We start from the raw sequence: 21,078 nt of genomic DNA, 5'->3' as shown, positions 1-21,078 counted from the left end.
GATTTTCCATTCTACCTTACTGCTGTGCCATTGTACCCTCTCCAACTGGGAAGGCCCACACATCTTATTAACCTATGAATAGGTGATAGACCAGACCTGCAGAGAACAGAGGCTTCCCTTTGGTTTCCACAAATGGAAGGAAAACATGACAGCAGCCTAAAAAAGAAAACTGCCAACTATTTTCTTTGATTCAAACAACTGAAACCTTTGGAGGGATTTCCTGATGTACTTAAAATAGTAATGGTGATGTTGCAACCTTCTAGACATTTCCCCAAGGATCATCCCACTTAACTCAGTAGAACTTATTTCTAATTGGACCTGTATATGATTGCTTTATAAGATTTCAGTGCCACAGCTGGCTCCAATAAACTGAAAAACTGCTTCCCTATCAGCAGAGAAGAATTATTTTCACGGAAGAACACTAGGAAAGACCATCCCATCACCTTTCCCAACAATGGAGAAAAAAAACTATGTCCCTGGGAAAGGGACTAGGAACTGTCTTCCCCTTGGCCTTAATGAGCTGATTGTTCATTTTTAAAAAACGAAACAAGAGTTCCTTCCCTCCTGCATGAAACAAATTCAAAAGAAACACATTAAAGTTGACAGGACTAGAAACTACTTTGAAGACAGACTGAAAAAACTGACAGTGTTTAACATAAAGAGGAGACTGGGGGCGATATTCAAGGGCACTGAAAGGATGTCAAAGAGAAGAAGATTGAGATTCAGTCTCTGGTGTTTCAGGGGCAGGACACAGATGAACCGATTTATGGTATTTAGTAGGAAAGCTGCCAGCAACTGCATTTAGAATTGGACTTGATAGCGCGCATAGCCTCTTCCAACCTGCCAATGATTTTATTTCAGTGGCCCTAGGAAGGAAGAAGGGAGGCCAGAGATTCTCCCATGCCTCAGTAAATTGTTGGTCCATCGGACAAATATGCATAACATGATTTTAAGAAAAATATTTTATTTCCCTTTCATTTCATTAAAAACTCGTACACATTTTCAGAATGATACTCTGCAAATCCAGTATTCTGTCTCCAACACTGACCTCTTCTGGCCGTAGCTGGTGAAAACTGAGCAGTTTTCAGCCATCAAGAGAACAGGGCAATACGTTCCAAATTGTGTTGTTAGTCTACGGTAAATTATTTTGTGATCTCAAAGTAATCTTTTGCAGAGGAAGAGGCCTCATTTATCTTTGCAGGATGTTCTGCTGAGATCTGGTCTCTCTCTCTTGGGCCACTTAGAATTATAAGTTCTGCCCATCACTGCATCCCTAACACAGAAACGCATTTGAAAGCTTGTTTAAGAGGCCCTACATCACATCCCTGTCCAAGTCTCTTCCTTATCTATATCTCTTCCAATCAGGTGACAGCAAAGGGATAATTTTTCAGCTTGTGGACCAGCGGGGTGGGGGTTGGGTGGGGATGGTTCCCCTCATACAAATGGGGTGTAAGTGGGGATGTCTGTGCGCGCTCACTTACCACTTCTGTGACTGGGAAGGGTTGAAGGCCCAGTAGTGGGCCGCAGCCTGAGGGTTAGGGACCCCTGTCCTATGTGAGTGAAAAGTTATATTTGGACAATTGCTACTAAATTAAATAGAAAATCCTGGTGCAAATAAAATTACCTGCTAGAAAATGCTACTCCAGATCTGCTTCTGAATTTAAATTTGACAGCCTTCAGCTATTTCTTTCACAATTTTTAAAGAAATCTAGTTAAGAACTGTCTACACAGGATATCCATTCCAAAATACACCACAGCAAGAACTTCTTTGTATTTCAGGTATTGATTTTCCACTGTAGGATAGAAAAGTGAAAAGAATTTTGGTTTGCTTCAAAAGTAGATCCGCGGATCCATTTTCACTACAATCTCTAAAACCGTAGACTATTAGAGATATGTATTCCAAAGGTTCCCCTATCAAAGCAATTTTTCTTCCAAACTGGGGATTGTACGTGCAGTGTGGTCTATGTAGACTTGCATTGGAGGTTCAGAAGGAACTCAATACAAGTCTGCAATGCCAGAAGCAAATCTTGATGCAGCCATTTTCCCACGTGATTAATTTGCTGCTTTACTCACTAAACTAGCATCTTCAACCTACAACGTCTGATGTGTTGAACCACAACTTTTCTTTTTAAGAGTGGTAGAGACACATCACCAATATCTTGAGGATGCCAAAATATTAGTGAAATGTTGGTTGAAATAGCTTTCCCAAATAGTACTTTTCAGATGTACTGAACTTCAGCTTCCAAAATTCCCAGCCAGTATTGTCCCAAAGATTTAGAGCAGTATTATTCAAACTTGACCGCTTTAGGAAATATGGACTCCCAGAATGTCCTAGTCAGCAAGATGGGAAAAGTTAATTTTCACATACTTTCCTGGTCCAGTCCTCTTTGAAATTGGTTTCTGCTAGCCTCTAAACATTATTTTTGAAATACAAAAACATTTCTGCTTCTCAGAGTCCCTTTCTTCTTGACAGAATTGACCAGGCTTCCTGAAATTGGTGGGGCAATTTTGGAAGTCCCATCTGGAAGTTTCAGACACCCGCTTGTGTTAATGAAAGTAGAGAAAAATAGTTCTTTCTTTTTTTGCATGTGCACTTTTTTTGATGGGTGTTTTCTTATCCTGTTTTCCAGCGTCACCAAGCAACAGCTGAGGGTCAGGTCAGTAAGGATGTTGTATGCCTTGAGAAAACTGGGTGTGGTACATTCGCCATCACATATAAGCTTCTCCTTTCCCTACGATGCACACATTTTGATCATTACAAAATCTTGATTATCTCCAGACCAAAACTGGGCTCTCTTTTTATTTCCTCTCTCATTTCATAATCCCCTCCACTTTTAATTATGATACAAGCTTCAAATGCAAGGCAATATAAAAACCCCAGGCATTGCAATCACACAGTTCTATTTCTGCTGAGTTTTTTGGTTTGTTTATTTTACAAAACTTGCAGGATTATTTGCCAATGAGAGTTGGCAAATAAAATTGGAGTGCTTAGTGTTTCTGTGAAAAGGTATAATCATTTCATTCCCCCATGCCATTTCAAGGTTTTCTGTACCTCCCTCCACTTTTCCAAAATCCTGTATTCAAGGAACAACTCCCATTCCTTCATCTTTTTTCTCCCTTCTTGTTTCTTTATTGGGAGATGGGAGAGAAAAGGGATATGCTTATAACCCAAGCCTAATTTAAAAAAAAAAAAACCCAAACAAACGAAATTCTTCAGGAGACAGGAGCCAAACTAGAATGGGGATGCTGCTAAGAGATCAGGTGGCAGTTCCAAACGACTAAGACACATTGATACATTATGCTGCTTTTTTCGTCCACTCCAAACTTCAATCTAAAAGAAGATGGGGGAAGCAGTTTGTTCTTGAAATAATTTTGCCTTCAAGCACAATGCAAACAGTCCTATGGGCCGAAGCATTGCTCTTTGGTAGAGCTTTAAAGTATTTCTGTTTTGCTCATGTCCTATTTGCTCAGTAAACAAACAAAAAAAAAACCCACTTTTTTTTTTTTGATCCAGCAACCTATTGCCTGCAATGGCTAATATCAGAAAATGCACAAGCAGAATATTGCAGGTGGTTTATACATCACCAGGGAAATTTTGATCTTTTAGACTGTCTCCTTAAATGTAACTAAATTTTGTTATACTGCTTATAATATTACGCAGACTTTATAGCCTGGCACCAATTGCAATTTTTTTAGCTGGTTCTGTTTTTACTTTATTTTTAAAGTGTTTTTGTTGCACAATATGTTTTTATTTTGATCAGTGACCATGATAAAAATATTATATTCTGCTCACTTTAGATTTATACATTCTTTAAATAATCTTTTAATTTGGTAAGCATGCAAAGTACAGAATAACCAACAGTACAGTTTAAATATATTTACCTAATTAAGAATGTACTTCCTAGATTATTTTCTTAACCCAGACAAAGGCAAAGTTTACTTACAAGCAAACATTTGCAGCAATTAAAATTATTTAAAAAGGAGAGGGGTGGGTCGGTTGCCGATTAGAAAAGACACCAAAGTTCTCAGTTATTCTATAGAGTACTTTATAAAGTATGGTAAAATACACTGAAAGATTAACAGCTTGCATTATTGAACTAATTTGGATATCTGCATGGAGGGGGCAAAGAATGACAAGTGTGTAATGCTAACGATATCATATCATAATCACAATTTGTTACTTGCCTCAGACAATGTGACAGAAATACAAAATGTGGGCAACTGCAGGATGATGCCAGTGCACACACGTCATCATTTTGACCTTGCTGTAGTTTATTATAGCTATCTATGCAATTTGTGGGGGCAGGAAGATCCAACTATAATAAGCAGATGTGGGATGAGATAAATAGGACAAGAATCAGCAAGCAGAAAAGCATCACCCATATGTTATAGTGATCAGAAGGCAACAGGTGAAAGCAGAGAGAACTGATTGCCAACCTACTTTCCAGAAAGGATGACGTTCCCAAAATTGAAAACAGTAAGTTCAAGATTTCCATTTCTGCTTCTATGTTCAAAACTGAACACAGAGATGCGAATCCATGTCTGATGTAAACACATTAAATTTTATGGTTCTATAATAGCCCCTATGTCAATTCTAAATACCTGTAAGACAAACTGAATGAACCTAAACCTCTGTTTTGCAAAATTTAGATCATATCGACCTGAGTTTTATTTCCAGCAGGGAAATGGAATCTAGTGGCCCTTCTGTGAACATCATTCTTGCTAGTGCCACACGACCAAGGGCCAATTAGAAACATGCTGCCCTAGCCCTAAACTAAAGCAGATAATCAACAGATAATCACCAGGCAAGAACTCAGGAGTTATTATGCTCCCCCATTGTATACTCATATGAGATCCTCCTTTCTGGTCTAACACAATTAAGCCAGTAGCAAATCAGGCACAGGTCATACTAGAATGAAAACGAAGTAACTTACACTGAAATCATAAACCCCCAAACAAAGGAGGAAAACTTGAAACTAGAGTAAGTTACGTTTGAAAGCAATCTAATACCTATTGTATAAACCCACAATCCAGTATCAGGCAAGGAACTAATCAGATGGATTCTTATGTAGAAGAACTGCCAACTGAAACATGGAGCACACTAGATGGTCAGCCAACAAAATCACATCAGTCAAACACAGTCAAACGTAAATGCATTGCAAGCCACAATCACCAATCTCAGTCCATGAAACATTGTTAAGACTTGCTAGAGTGTCCTGGATCTTTCTTTGTTTCCACTTTGGGGGCCTTCAACAAACTAAGTTTCTTGGGTAACTTAGCACTGGCCTTCATTACCACCTCATGCTCAATCTTCTTACGGATGGTAACCTCCAGATTCTGCAGAAAGAGGAAGAGAGAAAGGCTAAGTTTATAAGAATGACAGCTAGGCAACTAATGACAATTAAGCAATAATTGCTTAAACCTGTAAATGTTCAAGTGTCTTGCTAGATTTATGAACAAAGGTACCTTTCAACTCCCTAAGAAGCAAGATCTTTTTGTGCTATTCGGTTGTCCTTCAAATAAAATACACATTAAATCAGCATAATGAATCCAAAAATACCTATATTTCCAAGGATTTTTGAAAAAACGTCAATAATTTAAGACAAGGAAAGCACCCTGGGAAAGAAGTTTTGTAGACGTTGTACTTAAGTGAAAAAACCCTTCACACATCATCAAATCCAGCTCTGCCATCAGGCAAAGTGAGAGTTCTTCATATAGCTGACCTTGGATATTACACAATAGCAGTATCTTCATATTTGCTGGAGCTGCGAAATATGATTTTGAATAGAGGGCAGGCAAAAGATGCCATTTGGCTTCTGGTACCTATATATTAAAAGGCTAGACTGCGCCTACCAGGAGCACCACCATGTTTTTCACATCTATGCAAGTTACTGTGGAAGTAGACATAGTATTCTTTTTCAGTAGCCATATAGGGTCTTAAAATCTACACCAGCACTTTTAATTGTACTGACAAACAAAAAGACAGTTAATGAAGTTCTATAATGTAGACAAAACATCTTCATAGTCAGCCGTCTAATTAAAAATTCTGCAGCTAAAATTTTGTATGCACCACAAGTTTTGAATCTTCTTCCAGGGCTACGCATTGCAGTAGTTAGCAGACCATAGATAACTGGCTAAACTATTCAAGTTCAGAAAAGGATACAAATATGAATTATGTCACATTCCTAGACTTGTAGTAAAAACAAACTCTGTGCCATCGAAGGCAATTATTGGTGGACAAAAGGCTGAGATTGAGTGACAGCACACCTTTTTCACTTTCTGTTGCTGGATCACACGAGTTTTCTTGGGTGCAATTACACGACCTGTGAGAGGAACCAAATAATTAAAATATATTTTGTTGTTGCATCAATGTCTCATGAAAAAAAAACTACATTAATTTGTATCAGATTTGTTCGATTTCCCCAACATGGTGCCTTCCACATACAGAAGACTTACCTGTATTTCCCATATTTTGCAGCCTGCATGATAGCATTTTGTGAAATAATCCAGCCACATCTGGAAATCACCAGATTGGGGGAGTGGCTGGTGTTTAGAATACAATCTGTCCAACACATGTCCTTATTGCCACTCTGAAAAAGCTCTTTAGCACACTGTGTGCTACTCAACTACTGTTGCTGTTCAAAGTTTTTTTGAAAAACAAATGAATAATTGGAAGACTGTTTGGAAAGTTTGTGTTTAGAAATCTTCCATAATAACCCTAAGGATCATGCAAACTTGCACTAACCAAAGTTGGCGTCAATAAAGGAGAACGCCTGTAGCTTAGGGCTGAAATGAAGTGTCCTCGGTGCTCTCTGAGCTTGAGTATTTTCTTGCAGATGTTTCATTACCCAAACTAGGTAACATCATCAGTGCTAGTGATGTTAGACTACCGTTGATAATGCTACCTAGTTTACTAAGTTCCAACAGCACCAAGGACTCCTCAAAGCTCAAACATAAAGTAACTGCTAGTGCTGAGTAAGCAGGCTACTTCTCTGGTTCAATTTTATAACACTTTGGTTTTTTGTGTTACCCTTAAACAGCTTCAAGCACTGTACACAATGGTTCCCCCACATCCCCTTTTAGAGCAACCTCTAAGGTAAATGAGGCTCAGAGACAGCAAGTGGACCAAAGGCCATTCAAGAAACTTCATAACTTCACAGATCTTCTGAACCCAGTCCTACCTAAAAATATGAAGCCTGAGGGGTATGTGGATTATCCACAACCTGCTTCAATAAGACGCATCATCTTTGATGCACTAAATCAGTCTTTCTCAAACAGGGCAACTATGAGAAGCATGGACCAACTTCCAGAATTCCCCAGCCAGGCATGGGTGGCTGGGGAATTCTGGGAGTTGAAGTTCACGCCTCCTTTAAGTTGCCCCAATGTGAGAAAGACTGCCCTACAGTGAAGCATATCTCAAAGCTGGGTCCATCTGCTTTGCTTCTGTCACAAGTTTCACTCCCAGGAAGCGCTTAAACTGAAGCCTCAAGGAAGTAAAGGGGCTTTCTGAAGAGCAGCGTATAGTTTATAGCTGCAACGAGCTTTCGGGCACTCTGTAAATCATGGGTCTTCCAACTTGGCAAGTTTAAGACTTGTGGACTTCAACTCCTAGAATTCCTGAGTTAACATGAATGGAGGAGGAATTCTGGGAGTTGAAGTCCACAAGTCTTAAAGCTGTCAAGTTTCAAGATTCCTGCCCTAAATACTGAGACGAGCGCTCAATGACGACTAGGGCTCCAACTGACTGCTATTCGTCCATCGATTAGGACCGAGATGGTAACGTAGCTAACACAGAAGCTTATTACCCCCACGGCCACGGCCACTGAGTGCTGCAATAACCCTCTGAAGCTCCACACCATCCATATGCTGCTTAGTTTTTGCTTAACCAGAGTGTATAAAAAGCCCGCTCTTCCTACGAGCCAAAAGAAAGATGGACGACTCTCAGCCCATGCTTCCTGTTTATGGACGAAGCAAGGCTGGCGCTCCTAGTCCAGCCTACCCGCCCCCCCACCCGCCACCGGCGCCTTTCCCCAGCTATACCTCCTTTGCGAAGTCCGCGGGCAGCAGCAGCCGCTTTCTTCCCCGCAGCGGCCGTTTTGCGCGCCTTGAATTTCTGCTTGCCCTGAGCCATCGATTCCAGCCAGTTCTCCGCCTCCCGCCCGACGCTCGCTCAACCCCCGAGAAGCAGAGCCGGAACTGCCCAGGCGCTGCTGGAATAGAAAGCGTCCCTGACGCCGCCGTTAAAGCGCTTAGCCGTTTAGGCGCAGCCGCGAAGTTGGGAGCTAAAAAGCAGCAGCGCTTTGCGTTGATGTTTGCGAAAGCCTTCGCTTTTCGATTAGGTCTTCAAACTTGGCAAGTTTAAGACTTGTGGACTTCAACTCCCAGAATTCCCGAGCTAACCTTGACTGGAGGAGGAATTCTGGGAGTTGAAGTCCTCAAGTCTTAAAGCTGTTAAGTTTGAAGGCCCCTGAATGGAAAGGGGTTGATGCCGAGCAACCGGTAGTGGGCCACAACCATACCAAGCCATTTGTTCGTGGCTAACACACAAGGGTCATAGGAGGACAATTTGATTGTGGGAGACGTGATTTGTTTCTAAGCGTTGCGTTAGTTCTCCTGGCTAAAGGACCACGGTACTGCAGTTGTTGTTTTAATTTCCTTGGCCTTGTCACTTCGGCCCGGAGAAACGGCAGGTTTGTTTTTCACACGAATTGAGTTTCATTTCTGGGCAGCCTCTTTGTTTTCTAGCTGGAAAGCTTTGCCACAGCACCATTGGATTTAAGCCCTTTGGCAAGGTTGAAATAATAGTGTCAACACGAATTAGCATTCCTATTTATGGAAGTTCTTGTTTTCTGGTCTGACATGATTAATTCCATGTCTCTACTAACTATTCTAATCTGGCAATAGCAAGTGCCTCAGTTCTCTATCCTCCTAGAGCAGAGGTCTCCAAACTTGGCAACTTTAAGACTTGTGGACTTCAGCTATGCTGGCTGGAGAATTCAGGAAGTTGAAGTCCACAAGTCTTAAAGTTGCCAAGTTTGGAGACCTCTGCTCTTGAGATAGCTCTTACCTGCAGTGCAGAACTGTTTGCTGATCAAGAGGAAAAAAATACTCATCCCTCAAGCAAGCAGACAAAATCAGTTAGACTTGTACAGCTTCTATAAAACGATCAAGTGGCTTATAATTAAGGCAGAATGCTACTGAGAATGCAGGTGTAACATTTGCAATGTTGAGTTCAATGAAAAGATCAAGCACTTTTCCCCTTGACTTTAAAAGAATTCAGGCTGGTTGGACAGAGGATGCACCAGCAGTTCCATTAAACAATGCTATTGGTATCTCCTAAACTTATTTTTTTTCCAGAACGAGGCTTCTTTGCCCAGCTTAAGATCCCTTGAATATGCTCGTGTAATAACCCTGATTAATTCCTTTGCCCATAATGTGACAGAACTTTTTGACATGGTTTTTATTTGTACTGTCAGAGTATTTGTCAAGATCTAGTTATCAGACATATGCAATATCTTATCTGATTTAAGTACAAACCATCCTAGTCTGAACTGCAGTCCTAGCTATGTTCACTATCGTATTTGGCTCTTGTGAACCTTGAACAGGAACATCAAAATTGCTCTTTCAGCTTAGGAGACTGGCAGGCCTTTTCTGACTTAACAAGTTTTATTAAAAGACATAAACTTTCCTGAATTGCAAATCAGTTCATCAGATGCAACTTATAGATGGGCTTTCCTACCATCTTTTTCAGATCTAAATTGTTGTAATCTCTGAATTGAAAATGTCTTGAGATGAACTGTAAATGCTTATTCACAAACAATTGCTTTAAAAACTTGGAGGGCTGATCATTATAAGTCTACAAGTTTTTTTTTTAATTGCTTAGATTTAGCAGGATGCTTCCTTTGGATTTTATTGAAAAGTATGAAGAGGTTTATATAATAAAAATATTTTATTTTATAATAAAAAAACTAAAATAACTATTTCATTCATCGAAAGCTGCTATAACTTCAGCATGTTTTATTTGTTTCCAAATAGCAGTCAATCTGGATCGGTGAGGTGGTATCTGTACTATACAGGAAGTTTTTAACCATGGTTTACAAACAGCATTGGAACTCAACTCAGCATCTGGTTGGCTTGCTGGGCCAAGCAGCTAAACAGGATCTAGCTTGATTAGTGCTTGAATGGGAATTTTCCAACATATCCCAGGTCCTTAGAAATAAAAAAAAATTGCCAGAAGGGAAATATTTCCACATTCCTTCTAGAAAAGAACCCATGGATATGTTAAGTTACTAGGTACAACTCAGCTGCAGAAGGCTGTTCTTTACAAATATGATTATGCTAAAACCAAATAAGCTTGCTATATGAACCCAATTAAGCCATTATATGAAAATTTTAATATGGTAAATACCAGTGTAACCCAAACAAAAGCTGAGAACAAAAAAGGTTTATGAAATACTAATCTAGATGATCCTTCATTTTATCTTTCCCCCGTCCTGGCATAGACAGTTCCTATAATTAATAACATATAACTGTTATACTGTATTTTGAGTACAACAAAGAAAGGCTAAGGAGATAGCACTGTTTATTTTATGGGACTTGGGACAAAACAATGGGTTTATGTTTAAATAATTGGGGAACAAGTGCAGAAGATATAAGAAAATGTAGCTGGCCATGGAACGCTCTCTCTCTCTCTCTCTTTCTCACACACAGACTCACAGACGTTTCTATTCACATATTCCAATTGCTTCATATACCAACTGCAAAGAGTACCTTTGTTGTTTGGAGGGAAAAAAGACACTGATTTGCACACCATTTCCGGCCATATTTTCTCTCTATCCATAAACTCAGTTCAAAGTTCAGCTTCTGAACCAGATGCAGAGTCTGAATAATCTGCAACCAGAGAAGCAGCAAAAGTAGAGGGGGGGCTCCCCACAGGCTTTTGGGAGCCACCTGAAGGTCCGGAAGAGTCAAATAACATTTCATTTGTTCCATTGTCCTGCCTGTTGACTTGTGCTGGGGCATCAAAGGTCTCCCCTTCACTGGATGTTTGCTTGGTATCCCTAGATTTCCGACACACGACACCCAGGCTGTTCAGAGGTACAAGGGACTTGCTAGATGGAGATTTCCCAACAAATGCCAACTTTTTCAGGGTGTCATTGGTTTTGGTACTTGAGAACCATGGGCGATCCACAATCTCATTGCGTTTTTGTTTCTGCTTGTCTTCGTAGGCTGAAAAGGAAGAAGTAAGCAAGCCACAATGACAGAAATAGGACTAACAGAGGTCTAGTTATGAAACTGAGCTCACTCTATTTGTATATTTCTGCATTTGGGATATAGGGTGAGCAGTTTTCCACCTCTATAGGGAAAAATCCTAAAAATAATCACTGCATGGAGGAAGATGACAGATTTTCAGCAATTAAAAATTACACTCACAACTGCAAAGGTGTAGAGTCAATTTACCAGCAAAATATACAGTATGTCGTCTTAAAATCAGTATTTATTAATATAAATACTTATACAATAAAGGAGATAAAGCAGCACTGTTTGGGAAGTGGGGGCAGCAATCCAAACCCACTTCTTAAAAGCAACTCCTTCTACAGTGCAGCCAACAAAATGTGACTGTCAGGATTCCAGCAGTTGCCCTAATTAAATCATGAGCCTCAAGCCAAGCTTCAAAAACTTCAAAGGATTTATTAGGAGTGAACATGTCGGCATGACCTGTATGAAGCTGATTCTGAGACACGTAATTTACTATCACCTATGACCCTGTTCCCCCCTCTGGATGTGTCATAATTCATATTCTCCAACGAAACACGTTCATAGTTGAGAGTCATCAATCACGTTCTCCATTTAGGGATTTTCATGGGCAGAAACTCCAGTAGCTTAGTTGCAATCTTTGCAAGGTAAGAATGGAATGCACTTTTGGTTTTAAACGGCTGCACTGCTCCTTCAAATTCCACCCCCCCCTCTTTCATAGCGACTAGGAATGTTTTATGAGTTGACAGTGACACTTCGTCAAGGACACATTCTTGAATGAGAAAGTCGCATCTCTAAGCCCCACATCCTTCCCCCTGCAAAGATCCCTTTACTTACAGTCAAGACTCTGGTATTTGAGGAGCGCTGCCAGATGCCGATCTTCTTCAGCTTCCTGCACAAGTGGGATGCTTAAATTTGCTCTTGCCTGCAAAGAAAGGTCTTTTTTCTCTTCTTCTTGCAGAACTTTCTTCTCTTCCTATTAGAAGGGAAAGAGGACAGAAGCAGCACGATGCATGAGGCACACCCACTACTACCATGAAGCCGAACAGACAAAAAAAAAAGCATAGGCCTAAGAGAAAACAGGTTTGAAAAATACAATACAGGAGAAAAGTGACACGTTTTTTAAATACTACCTCCAAAGAGCTCAGTTATCCCAAAGAAGCTTAAGAAAATTAAAGTAAGAACAAGTCCACAATTTTAATCCAAGATTTTCCTGTTCAGTCTTTTTTTGTTATCTGTAGTTACTACATTATGACTTACTATATAAAAACTGACTGTTATATAAGTGGCTTATGTAAAAGAACAATATAATAGTATAACATAAAATCCTGCTATCCTGAATTTGAAAATACTTCTATTACAAATTAAGAAAAAGTGCTCTTACAATCCATATAAAAATGTGGAGGTTTCTTTTAAAGCTTTTGAAAGGAGAAACAGGATAGAGATAAGATGGAAGAACGATGAACACAGAAACAATTCTTTTTTTAAAAAATGAGATGTACAATCATAGTAGGAAATGACAATGTTGAAAAGCTTATCAGTTTTTTTGAAAAAAAAAATGTATTATGACTTGAAATGCAATTGCAGTTCTATTCTGGTTTCATTTGCTGACCTTTAAAAACATCATTCTAGGAATATTCAAAGGAATCCCTTCTCCCTTCCACTACTATAATTTCTCATTATTTACCCTGAATTTCCGCCGAAGGCGGCTGTTGAGCGCGAAATCATCCTTCCAGGCACTTTGAGCCTCCTGAATATTCTGGAGGGTAGGGAGAGCTCGCTGAAGCTTGCTCTGATCCTGTGTGCCGTGCTCCAATCGATACATAGCATCTGTCTCCAGCTTCTGCTTCTCCTCATGGGCTAGGAATCAGATACACGTATCAAGCCAAGCCTAGTTAAAAGAATGTTCAAGGATGCTACTGGTCCCAAAACTCACCTGTGGCCACTATTTGTTCACTAGCTGCAGCATCCCAGCGCTCTTCCTTACGCCGGGCACCACTGACAATGACATAGTCACAACTGGCAGGATCGGTCTGCATTTCAATGTAGTTGGGGCAAAGGTGGCACTTCATACGGAACCTATAAAGCCAAATGCAATGCAGCAAGAAGGGGAATGAGTACACCAGGTCTGAGGCTATGCATGCCAGAAACCCTAAAAGCCACCCTCCTGCCTTCATGCCAAATATCTTTCTTTTTTCATGCAAGCTCAATGACCCAAAGAGATCTGTTTTTGTTCTGGATTACTGACCACTCAATGTAAAAGAATTCAGCAGCCAGAACTCAACTTTTAAAGAAATTGTGGATTTAGGAATGACCTCAAAGAATACTTCAGCAGTTCCTTGTGACATTTTGGTTACTAGATGGATACTGAGCAAGCTTTGGCTCTGGAATGCAGCTTTGTGCTTCTTGTATGTTTAATAGATGTGGACTGATATATCACAAAGCAAACCACCCAGAAGTTGCATAAATTAGCTAGGTCATAAGAATTTGCCCTTTCTTGGATTATTGAGAAATTTAGGTGAAAAATGCTAGCACAGAATAATATAGCCTGACCAACAGTCTTTTCCATCATCTGGACTGATCCTTTCCAACTGCCCACTAGGGCACTGTCCAACAAACCATCAATGACAATAGTCTCTTCCATCTTCAGAGCACCCACCTGAAAATAGGAGTGGTGTAATAATTACCGACCTTCTTCTTCTCCGCATTATAGCGAACACCTGCAGAAACAAGGTGAAGAAAGGACATCTCACCTTTGTATAAGGTGTTTTATAGGTCACAAACTCTCCTTAGAAACCTGCAGTTACTAACAAATCATTGAATGTGTTTTAAACCATCCTATCCATTCTTTAAAACATTCCATCATAACAGGCCTTTAGGACCTCTGCCTTACATCTCGAAACAAGTCCAATTTCCTTAAATTTGGAAACGTGGTCAAGAGGAGATAGGAAAAATAAGCTTGGCCAGAACAAGTTTCAGGAAGGACAAGTCCACAACCCAGAACCAAGTTCAGATCTCTAAGCCCTTGAATTCCATTCCTCCCGTTTTAACATTTTACATTTAGTATCATGATTATTACTGATTTCTTATTACGTATACTGGAATGCTATCTAATTCACTCTAAATTACTAGTCAAATTTGGGGGCTTGTGGGATTTCTTTCTGAAGTAATAATTGAAAAGGGATATTTACTTTTGAATAATATCAATCAAATCTATAAGCTGAAATGCTGATAAAAAGAAGGGCTTTAGTGATTATAAAGTGTTCTTATCCGTTTTGGCAAACAGGCTAAAAATGTTTTTAGAAAGTTTATCCATGAAGATCAATGTGTATTTTACCTAAAATGCATTAAAAAGATAATGTGGGAACTGTGTTATATATACAATATATATACAATAGAACGATGAAAAACAATGTCGCTTTACATTAACTAAATAGATTAACTGTAATAGATTTTTTAACAGTTAATAGAATTAACAGTTAATAGAATTAGAATAGAATTAATAGAATTAACAGTTAATAGAATTAACAGTTAATAGAATTAACTGTAATAGATTTTTCTCCTGCATGTAACTCCCAATCACTACCTATATGCTGTACTGTTTGAGGGATATATCCACACTTACCCATTCCAATGTGATTCTGGCAGCCATCACACCAAATGTTATAGGGCATCTCAAATCTGGGAAAGAAGTGACATGTTTATACATGCTTCGGAAACATTCAGAATTTTACTTGGTGGGAAAACAAGCCCTATCAGAATAGAAAGGGAACCACTTCCAATGTTTCCTTGCTATGACTAGGATGAAGTCGAGAACCTCCAGAACCCAAGAGTTCCTGCTCGAAGTACAGATGTGGCTTGGTGGCCTTACCTGATGATGAGGATGCCCTGGGAGAGTTTACGAGCTCTTTCCCGCAGTGGATGGCTATTGCGATATTTGTTAAGGGAGCCATGCTGCAAGAGAGATAGATAAAAGTCAGTTAAGCTTCTTGTACATAGATGGTACATTCATGAATTTTTCCACCTATATCTGGTAACAATTAAGAAGCCGTGGTATGAGAACAAAAAGAAACAAAAACTTTTTTTTTTGGCTTAATTTCCAACTGAAAATCAACTGCATGCCTGGATTACTGTTCCTAAATTTTCCAAAGGTTTTTTTTTCTGGTTTGTACTCAAATACTTGAATTGGCTGCCAATTTGGGAAATCTGCATAATCTGATAATTCCACTTTATCTCCCTACTCACTGATGGCTTGACTACAAAATGTGAGGTCATCTCAGAGAAATCTTTGGAATTACAGTATCTCTATTGCTTTGAAATTTTTCTATGCAAAGAAGAATCATAATGTTTTAAACAAATAAATAACGCTCCCTTCCTAATTTCTTAGCAGGAACTTCTGAGATAATTCCAAAAGGTCTTTATGGCTCTACACATTCCTTTACCCCTTCACCCCTTCCTTCCTGCAGAGACTGCAGACCAATCAAAAGATTTGGCCAAAGGTTCTGACAGATCTGTACAATACACATTTGTAAATTTTCCTTCAGCCTTTGTTAGTATATGAAACAAGAGGAAAAAAACATTGTTTTTTCTGACTAACAAGAAGAGACTAGTGTTGCAATTCCAGATATTTCTGAAGGCTACTGAAGACTTGAACTATTTCAGCCAAACATTTGGTCAGAAAATGATGCTGAGACTTCTTTGATCTCCTATGTCAAGAACCTAATGGGGAGAATGCAGCCCTCCTTGTTCCCGTGGACTTCTCAGCTTTTGATAAAATTGATTATGGCACCTTTTTGGACTACTGGCAAGACTGGACTTTGTGGCTCTTTTCTGCAATACATTTGGGTCTTCTTGTCCAGTTCAGTGCAGTAGATAGTATACAGAGAATTAATGTTTGACACTAGAAGGATACTAAAATAGCCTAGACTTCTAGAGATGGAACTGGTGCCATGAATTTGAGGTAACACCACATAGCTCTTGCTATCTTTTTGACCTTTTTGCTGGTCAGGAATTTGGGATACAAATTTTAATTCTACGAAAAGTAAAATAAAAAAGTAAAATATAATTGAAATAACAATAACCAGAGCAAAAAATCTTCTAAGTGCCTAATTTATGTTCTTTCTGCAGATAATTCTTTGCCCCAGATTCCCACATATTAGTATTAATTTAGGGAAAAAGGCACTGCTATGAGAAGGGACATGCTTAGGAGCATTAATCAAATCAGATATCCTGAAATTAAAATATCTTTAGTTACTTGCACTTTGGCTGATTAAGGGACAGATCAGAAGCTGAAACAGAAACAGATCAGTTGTTGCTGGCAAGCAGACATCATACTCTTCCTACCTCCTTGTTGATTGTGTAAAAGTAAATAAGGGAACTATTTCCTATAATAAATAATACTTGTTCTTCCAAAGAGAAATACAACAGCCTCTGATTCATCTTACGCACAACTAAAACAAAAGCCAAAATACCCTGAAATTCCTTTTCCACTTCAATTATTTCAATTGTATTTCAATTCATGCAACTATACATAAAAGCAGAATCCAGAAAGTTTAACGCTTACATTTAATTCTATTTTATCTTATTGAAGTCTTCTGACATCAAATACTGTCCCTGTATTTTAACTAGTAAATTTATCCTGTGAAAGCCCTATTTGTTTAAATTCCTTGTTATGACCCAATATTCCAACTATCTCCCCTCCCCACAAATCTTGAGTTACTCCGACATTCCAGATGGACCTCTTACCTTGGCTGGATCAAAATCAGGTGGGTAATACTTGTTGACTCCTTTCCTTTCCCCCTGTGAGAAACCAAAGGCAAAGCCATGTTGTTTGATAGCAAACTGAGTAATATGAAGGGCACAAACATTCTCCAGAATTGAGGTAGGTTAATTTATACAAATGGTACCACCACAGATTCAGTCCGCAAACTACCACCAAACAGGAAGCAGCTCTTTAATAAGAAGTATTTCTCATTATTTAATTTATATTCATCACAATCTTTGACAAAAGAAGCCAGTCTTCTAGGGACTCATGCAAATTAAGGACTAGCTCATGTTTGGCAGTACAGAGCACCATGACAGCTACCAATTGTAGCAAAGTCAAATTTCCACAGAGGTCCTGATTGTGAAATAAGATTTCCATATGGGATTGGATAAATGCTATTAAGTGTAAACTGTAACTATATATATTGCAAAAGGAGTTGCATCTATCCTCATGAGGTTCAAGAATGACGGAAGAGAAATTGCAGTTCTGGATTTGATATAAAATCCTACATTCACTTACCATGGTGATAGTGATTTAGTCAGGCAAGAGTGAAGGTCTAGAAGAAAAACCAGAGAATGTTATTTCTAGGATTCCCTTGAAATGAAAACACATCACTTTTGGGAACACACAAGCCATAGCCAGTTAGACTCAGCAAAACAACCTGGTTTTGATGCCATAATTCCAATATGGAACATGCAATGAATACACAATACCATGCCTCTGAGCATTGTGAAACATCCTTTAGTTATTGCTTAGCAACAGTCTAAATATGCAACAATGAAGTTTAAAAAAGTTCTGGTAGAGGCATCATAAAAAATTAACAGTAAATCTGAATTAATTCATCTCATTTACAGCCATTTTTTTATTTATTAAATTTATTTGCCACCCATCTCACAAAGATTGTTACCAAGATGCCTCTAAAATACTGAAAGCAGGGAATGAAGTTGACTCTTCTCCCTTGTTGGCTTCCAATATTTAAATGTACAGTTTCTGAATATAACACTTTCCATTAAACTATCAATTGAGCAATCATTAAAGGTTTTTTTAAAAAACCTCAAATCTCCAAGAACAATTCTCCATGACCCTGAACAGAAGTACCTTTCAAAGCTTACATCTTTTACGAAGCCTCATCCTACATCAAAATTAAGCATATGAGTTCAATGTATGTTTCCAACACCAATATAAAGCTCCTAGCATATTGGACATCAATCCCATTATTCTCAATTGTTATGCAAGTAATAGAAGTTAATGTCCAACATAATTTGGAAGCACCAGGCTGTGAAGTTTGTTCCAACTCCTTCACAATTTCCAAAATGTAGTCACCCATTATAGATTTACATATTAGCATAATACTTGGATTTTATTAGGAAAGGGTTTATAAACAATTTCACAATCAGCAAGTTTAGCTGGTGGCTCAAATGCAGCCTCCACCTTTATAATTGACAGGTTGAAACACATTGTGTTGTTGTGAATCCTGCCGTACAGTATACCCATCACCACTTACTTCAGGCACTTCAGAAAGGTGGGAATACAACTTCCAACATCTCCAGTTGGCTGGTAATCAAGGTACTGTAATGCAAAGACGAAGGACATCAGTTTGGGAAAAGTTCCTATCTACAGTACGCAAGCAAGGCACTCCCCACCCCCCGCCACCTTTTCCACAGTCATCAGAAGGATAGAGAAATGAGCAACACCATACCCTTCTTTTGCCCCCAAATGTGGGCACTCAGCAACAAGGTGCCTACTGTCCAGGGGAGGAACCTCATTCTGTCCGTCCCGAAAAAAAGGGCCGATGGGGGGGGGCGTGTTAAGGCCTGGTCAAGAATGGAGGGGAACCTGTCTGGTTTCTAGCCGAATATGCCCCCACCGGGATAAGGAGGGCAACCCTAAAGGGAAATGGAGGGGGGGGGCGCACCGCTCCACTAACCTCCCTGTCCCTTCGCTTGCTCTTTTTGACTCCGCCTCTTTCGAAATTACATCATCAAACCGCGCCAGAACAGTTTGACTCCCGAGCTAGCTGCAAGCGCCGGATCCCGTTTCTGCGTGGCTTCTCCTCGCGAGAGTACCCGTAGGTCTCTTCTGCCGGCAAAACGGGCAGGCGCTTGGTCCGAGAGGAGGTAGTTTTGGGCAATTAAAAGGCAGCGGCAGGTTCGAAGAGCCTGCCTGGGATTATGGGACTTGTAGTCAAATAATGGGGAGGAGGAGTTGGGGAAGGCGTATCTGTACCATAGAATAGGGGTCTCCAATCTTGGCAACTTTAAGCCTGGCGGACTTCAGCTCCCAGAATTCCCCAGCCAGCTTTGTTGGCTAGGGAATTTTGGGAGTTGAAGCCCGCCCGGCTTAAAATTGCCAAGATTGGAGACCCCTGCGAGCAATTCGGAACGTCGCTGTCCTCGAATCCGAACCGTTCCTCTAGCTGAGGAACATTTATTATACAGATACCTATATCTGTAGTTTAATATCCAGTTATGTTGACAGCTATCCTCCGGCGTGCATTTTGTTAGGAAATAAGCCCCTATTGAGGGGGGGGTAGTGCTTTGGTGTCCTGGTGACCGCCTGGACTAACAGAAAATTAGTTTTCTCGGCAAGAGTTCAGAAGAGGCTTTCCATTGCCTTCTTCCCAGGGCTGAAAGGAAGTTAACTGGTCTTGTGCCAGAACTCGTAGTCTCCCATCTGTCTGGTCTGGTAACTTAACCACACCAAATTGGCTCTCCAATTGAGTTGGGGGGGACAGGGGAGGGGGACTTTATTCCAACTCAGATTGTATAAATTCCTAGGTGTGCTTCAGACAACTGGATTTAGCATTAAAAATAGGTGTAGAAAGGTGTAAAAACTGTCCAGATAAAAGTTACAGACATCTAGCTTAATTTTGTTTCCAGGAATTCTTTAGGTAACTGATATTTGATTGTTTTTATTCATACAGAACTGAATAGTTTACAAATGATGCACATAAATTTCTTTCCTTTTGTACAAATAGTATTTTTAAAACTAATTTTGGGAGAGCAAATATTGCTCATTGCTTATCAGTTACTATTTCCAATAGCATTTGTGAAAAACCATTTCAATAATATTTTTCAAACAACCTATTGGTTTTTAGATATGCTAGCTAATAGGCCAATCCCCATTCAATTAAAGTTTAGCAGATCTCTTTGCCGGTTGAGGTGTACATTTTACAATGACTCCCTTATAGATTTTGTCCAGTGTCTTAGTGCGACTAAGTTGTGCTGTCAGTTAACAAGCCAGAAAAAGCCTACAGAGCAAGGTTTCAGAAATTCTTTTCAGCCCCATTGCTACTAATGGCTGCAAGAGGAGAGTATTATATTATGTAGAAGGAAAAAACATGTTGCCTCTGTGTGTATATGTGAAGGCCTAATTGGGGCAGGTGCACATATATGGGTATGTGAGAGTATCTAATCAAGGTGGATACATGTTTGTTTTCATGTGGCATTGACAATGTGGCATGTATGTGTGTGTGTGCACTGGGAAGCACAAGGCAAATGGCAGTTGGTTCACTCTGGGTCAAGTGATCAGGAGAGAAGTGAAAGGGGGCTTAGAATGGAGGAACCGGCAGCATTTTGAATCTCGGTTCAATTGTCCTTCCCATGAGTGTTTGCAGGGAGAGGGGGCATTTTTTTCCCTGCACTCCAAGCTGAATCAGGCCTATTTCTGACCCTGATCAGCCAATAGTAATTTATTCAATAGGTGATCACATATTAATCTAATGCAACAAATGCAGGCATAGTCATGCAGTCTTCTATCTGTATTCTGAAAACAGACAGGAAATTAGAATAACAGATGGTACAGCAGATTTAAAAAGTGCCTCTATTTGAATTTTTTCATGTTTTATTATTCCCACAATTTAAAGGGGCACTGCAGTTATTTCGACAGTTTAAAATTTATCATTCCATTATTTCTACATTTTTTAAAATTCAAATCCAAGGACAGTAAAAATCACTTGTGGCACTTTTAATTTTCCCTGTCTGAAGATATATTTGAATAATACGGTATAACCTCTTTTAAAAAAAATGCATTAGGAAGTTATGGGGTTTTGAAGATGG

At 39.5% G+C, this 21,078-nt stretch overlaps 2 protein-coding genes across 3 annotated transcripts; both read right to left on the bottom strand.

Annotated features, from left to right (window-relative positions):
- Positions 1 to 3,799: 3,799 nt before the first annotated feature.
- Positions 3,800 to 8,172, bottom strand: C2H19orf53 (chromosome 2 C19orf53 homolog). Its single transcript, XM_026711483.2, has 3 exons — positions 8,041 to 8,172; positions 6,268 to 6,323; positions 3,800 to 5,337 (listed from the first exon to the last, which is right to left on the bottom strand). The coding sequence occupies exons 1-3, from the start codon at positions 8,129 to 8,131 to the stop codon at positions 5,197 to 5,199; spliced, it is 288 nt and encodes a 95-aa protein (XP_026567268.1). The 5' UTR covers positions 8,132 to 8,172; the 3' UTR covers positions 3,800 to 5,196.
- A 2,396-nt stretch (positions 8,173 to 10,568) lies between these two features.
- Positions 10,569 to 19,084, bottom strand: YJU2B (YJU2 splicing factor homolog B). 2 transcript variants are annotated; one of them, XM_026711513.2, is made up of 11 exons: positions 18,948 to 19,084; positions 18,525 to 18,589; positions 17,540 to 17,576; positions 17,002 to 17,055; positions 15,128 to 15,210; positions 14,882 to 14,937; positions 13,916 to 13,976; positions 13,193 to 13,335; positions 12,944 to 13,116; positions 12,094 to 12,232; positions 10,569 to 11,229 (listed from the first exon to the last, which is right to left on the bottom strand). In XM_026711513.2, exons 3-11 carry the CDS (start codon positions 17,540 to 17,542, stop codon positions 10,850 to 10,852), a joined length of 1,092 nt encoding a protein of 363 aa, XP_026567298.1. In that variant the 5' UTR covers positions 17,543 to 17,576; positions 18,525 to 18,589; positions 18,948 to 19,084; the 3' UTR covers positions 10,569 to 10,849. The 2 variants fall into 2 exon arrangements, with proteins under 2 accessions (XP_026567298.1, XP_026567299.1); XM_026711514.2 differs by having other exon boundaries at positions 18,720 to 18,989.
- Positions 19,085 to 21,078: the final 1,994 nt, after the last annotated feature.

This window comes from Pseudonaja textilis, chromosome 2 (assembly GCF_049901715.1).
Source record: "Pseudonaja textilis isolate UNSWEBS1 chromosome 2, rPseTex1.2, whole genome shotgun sequence".
NCBI lineage: Eukaryota > Metazoa > Chordata > Lepidosauria > Squamata > Elapidae > Pseudonaja > Pseudonaja textilis.
This window is presented reverse-complemented; position numbering and strand designations above follow the sequence as displayed.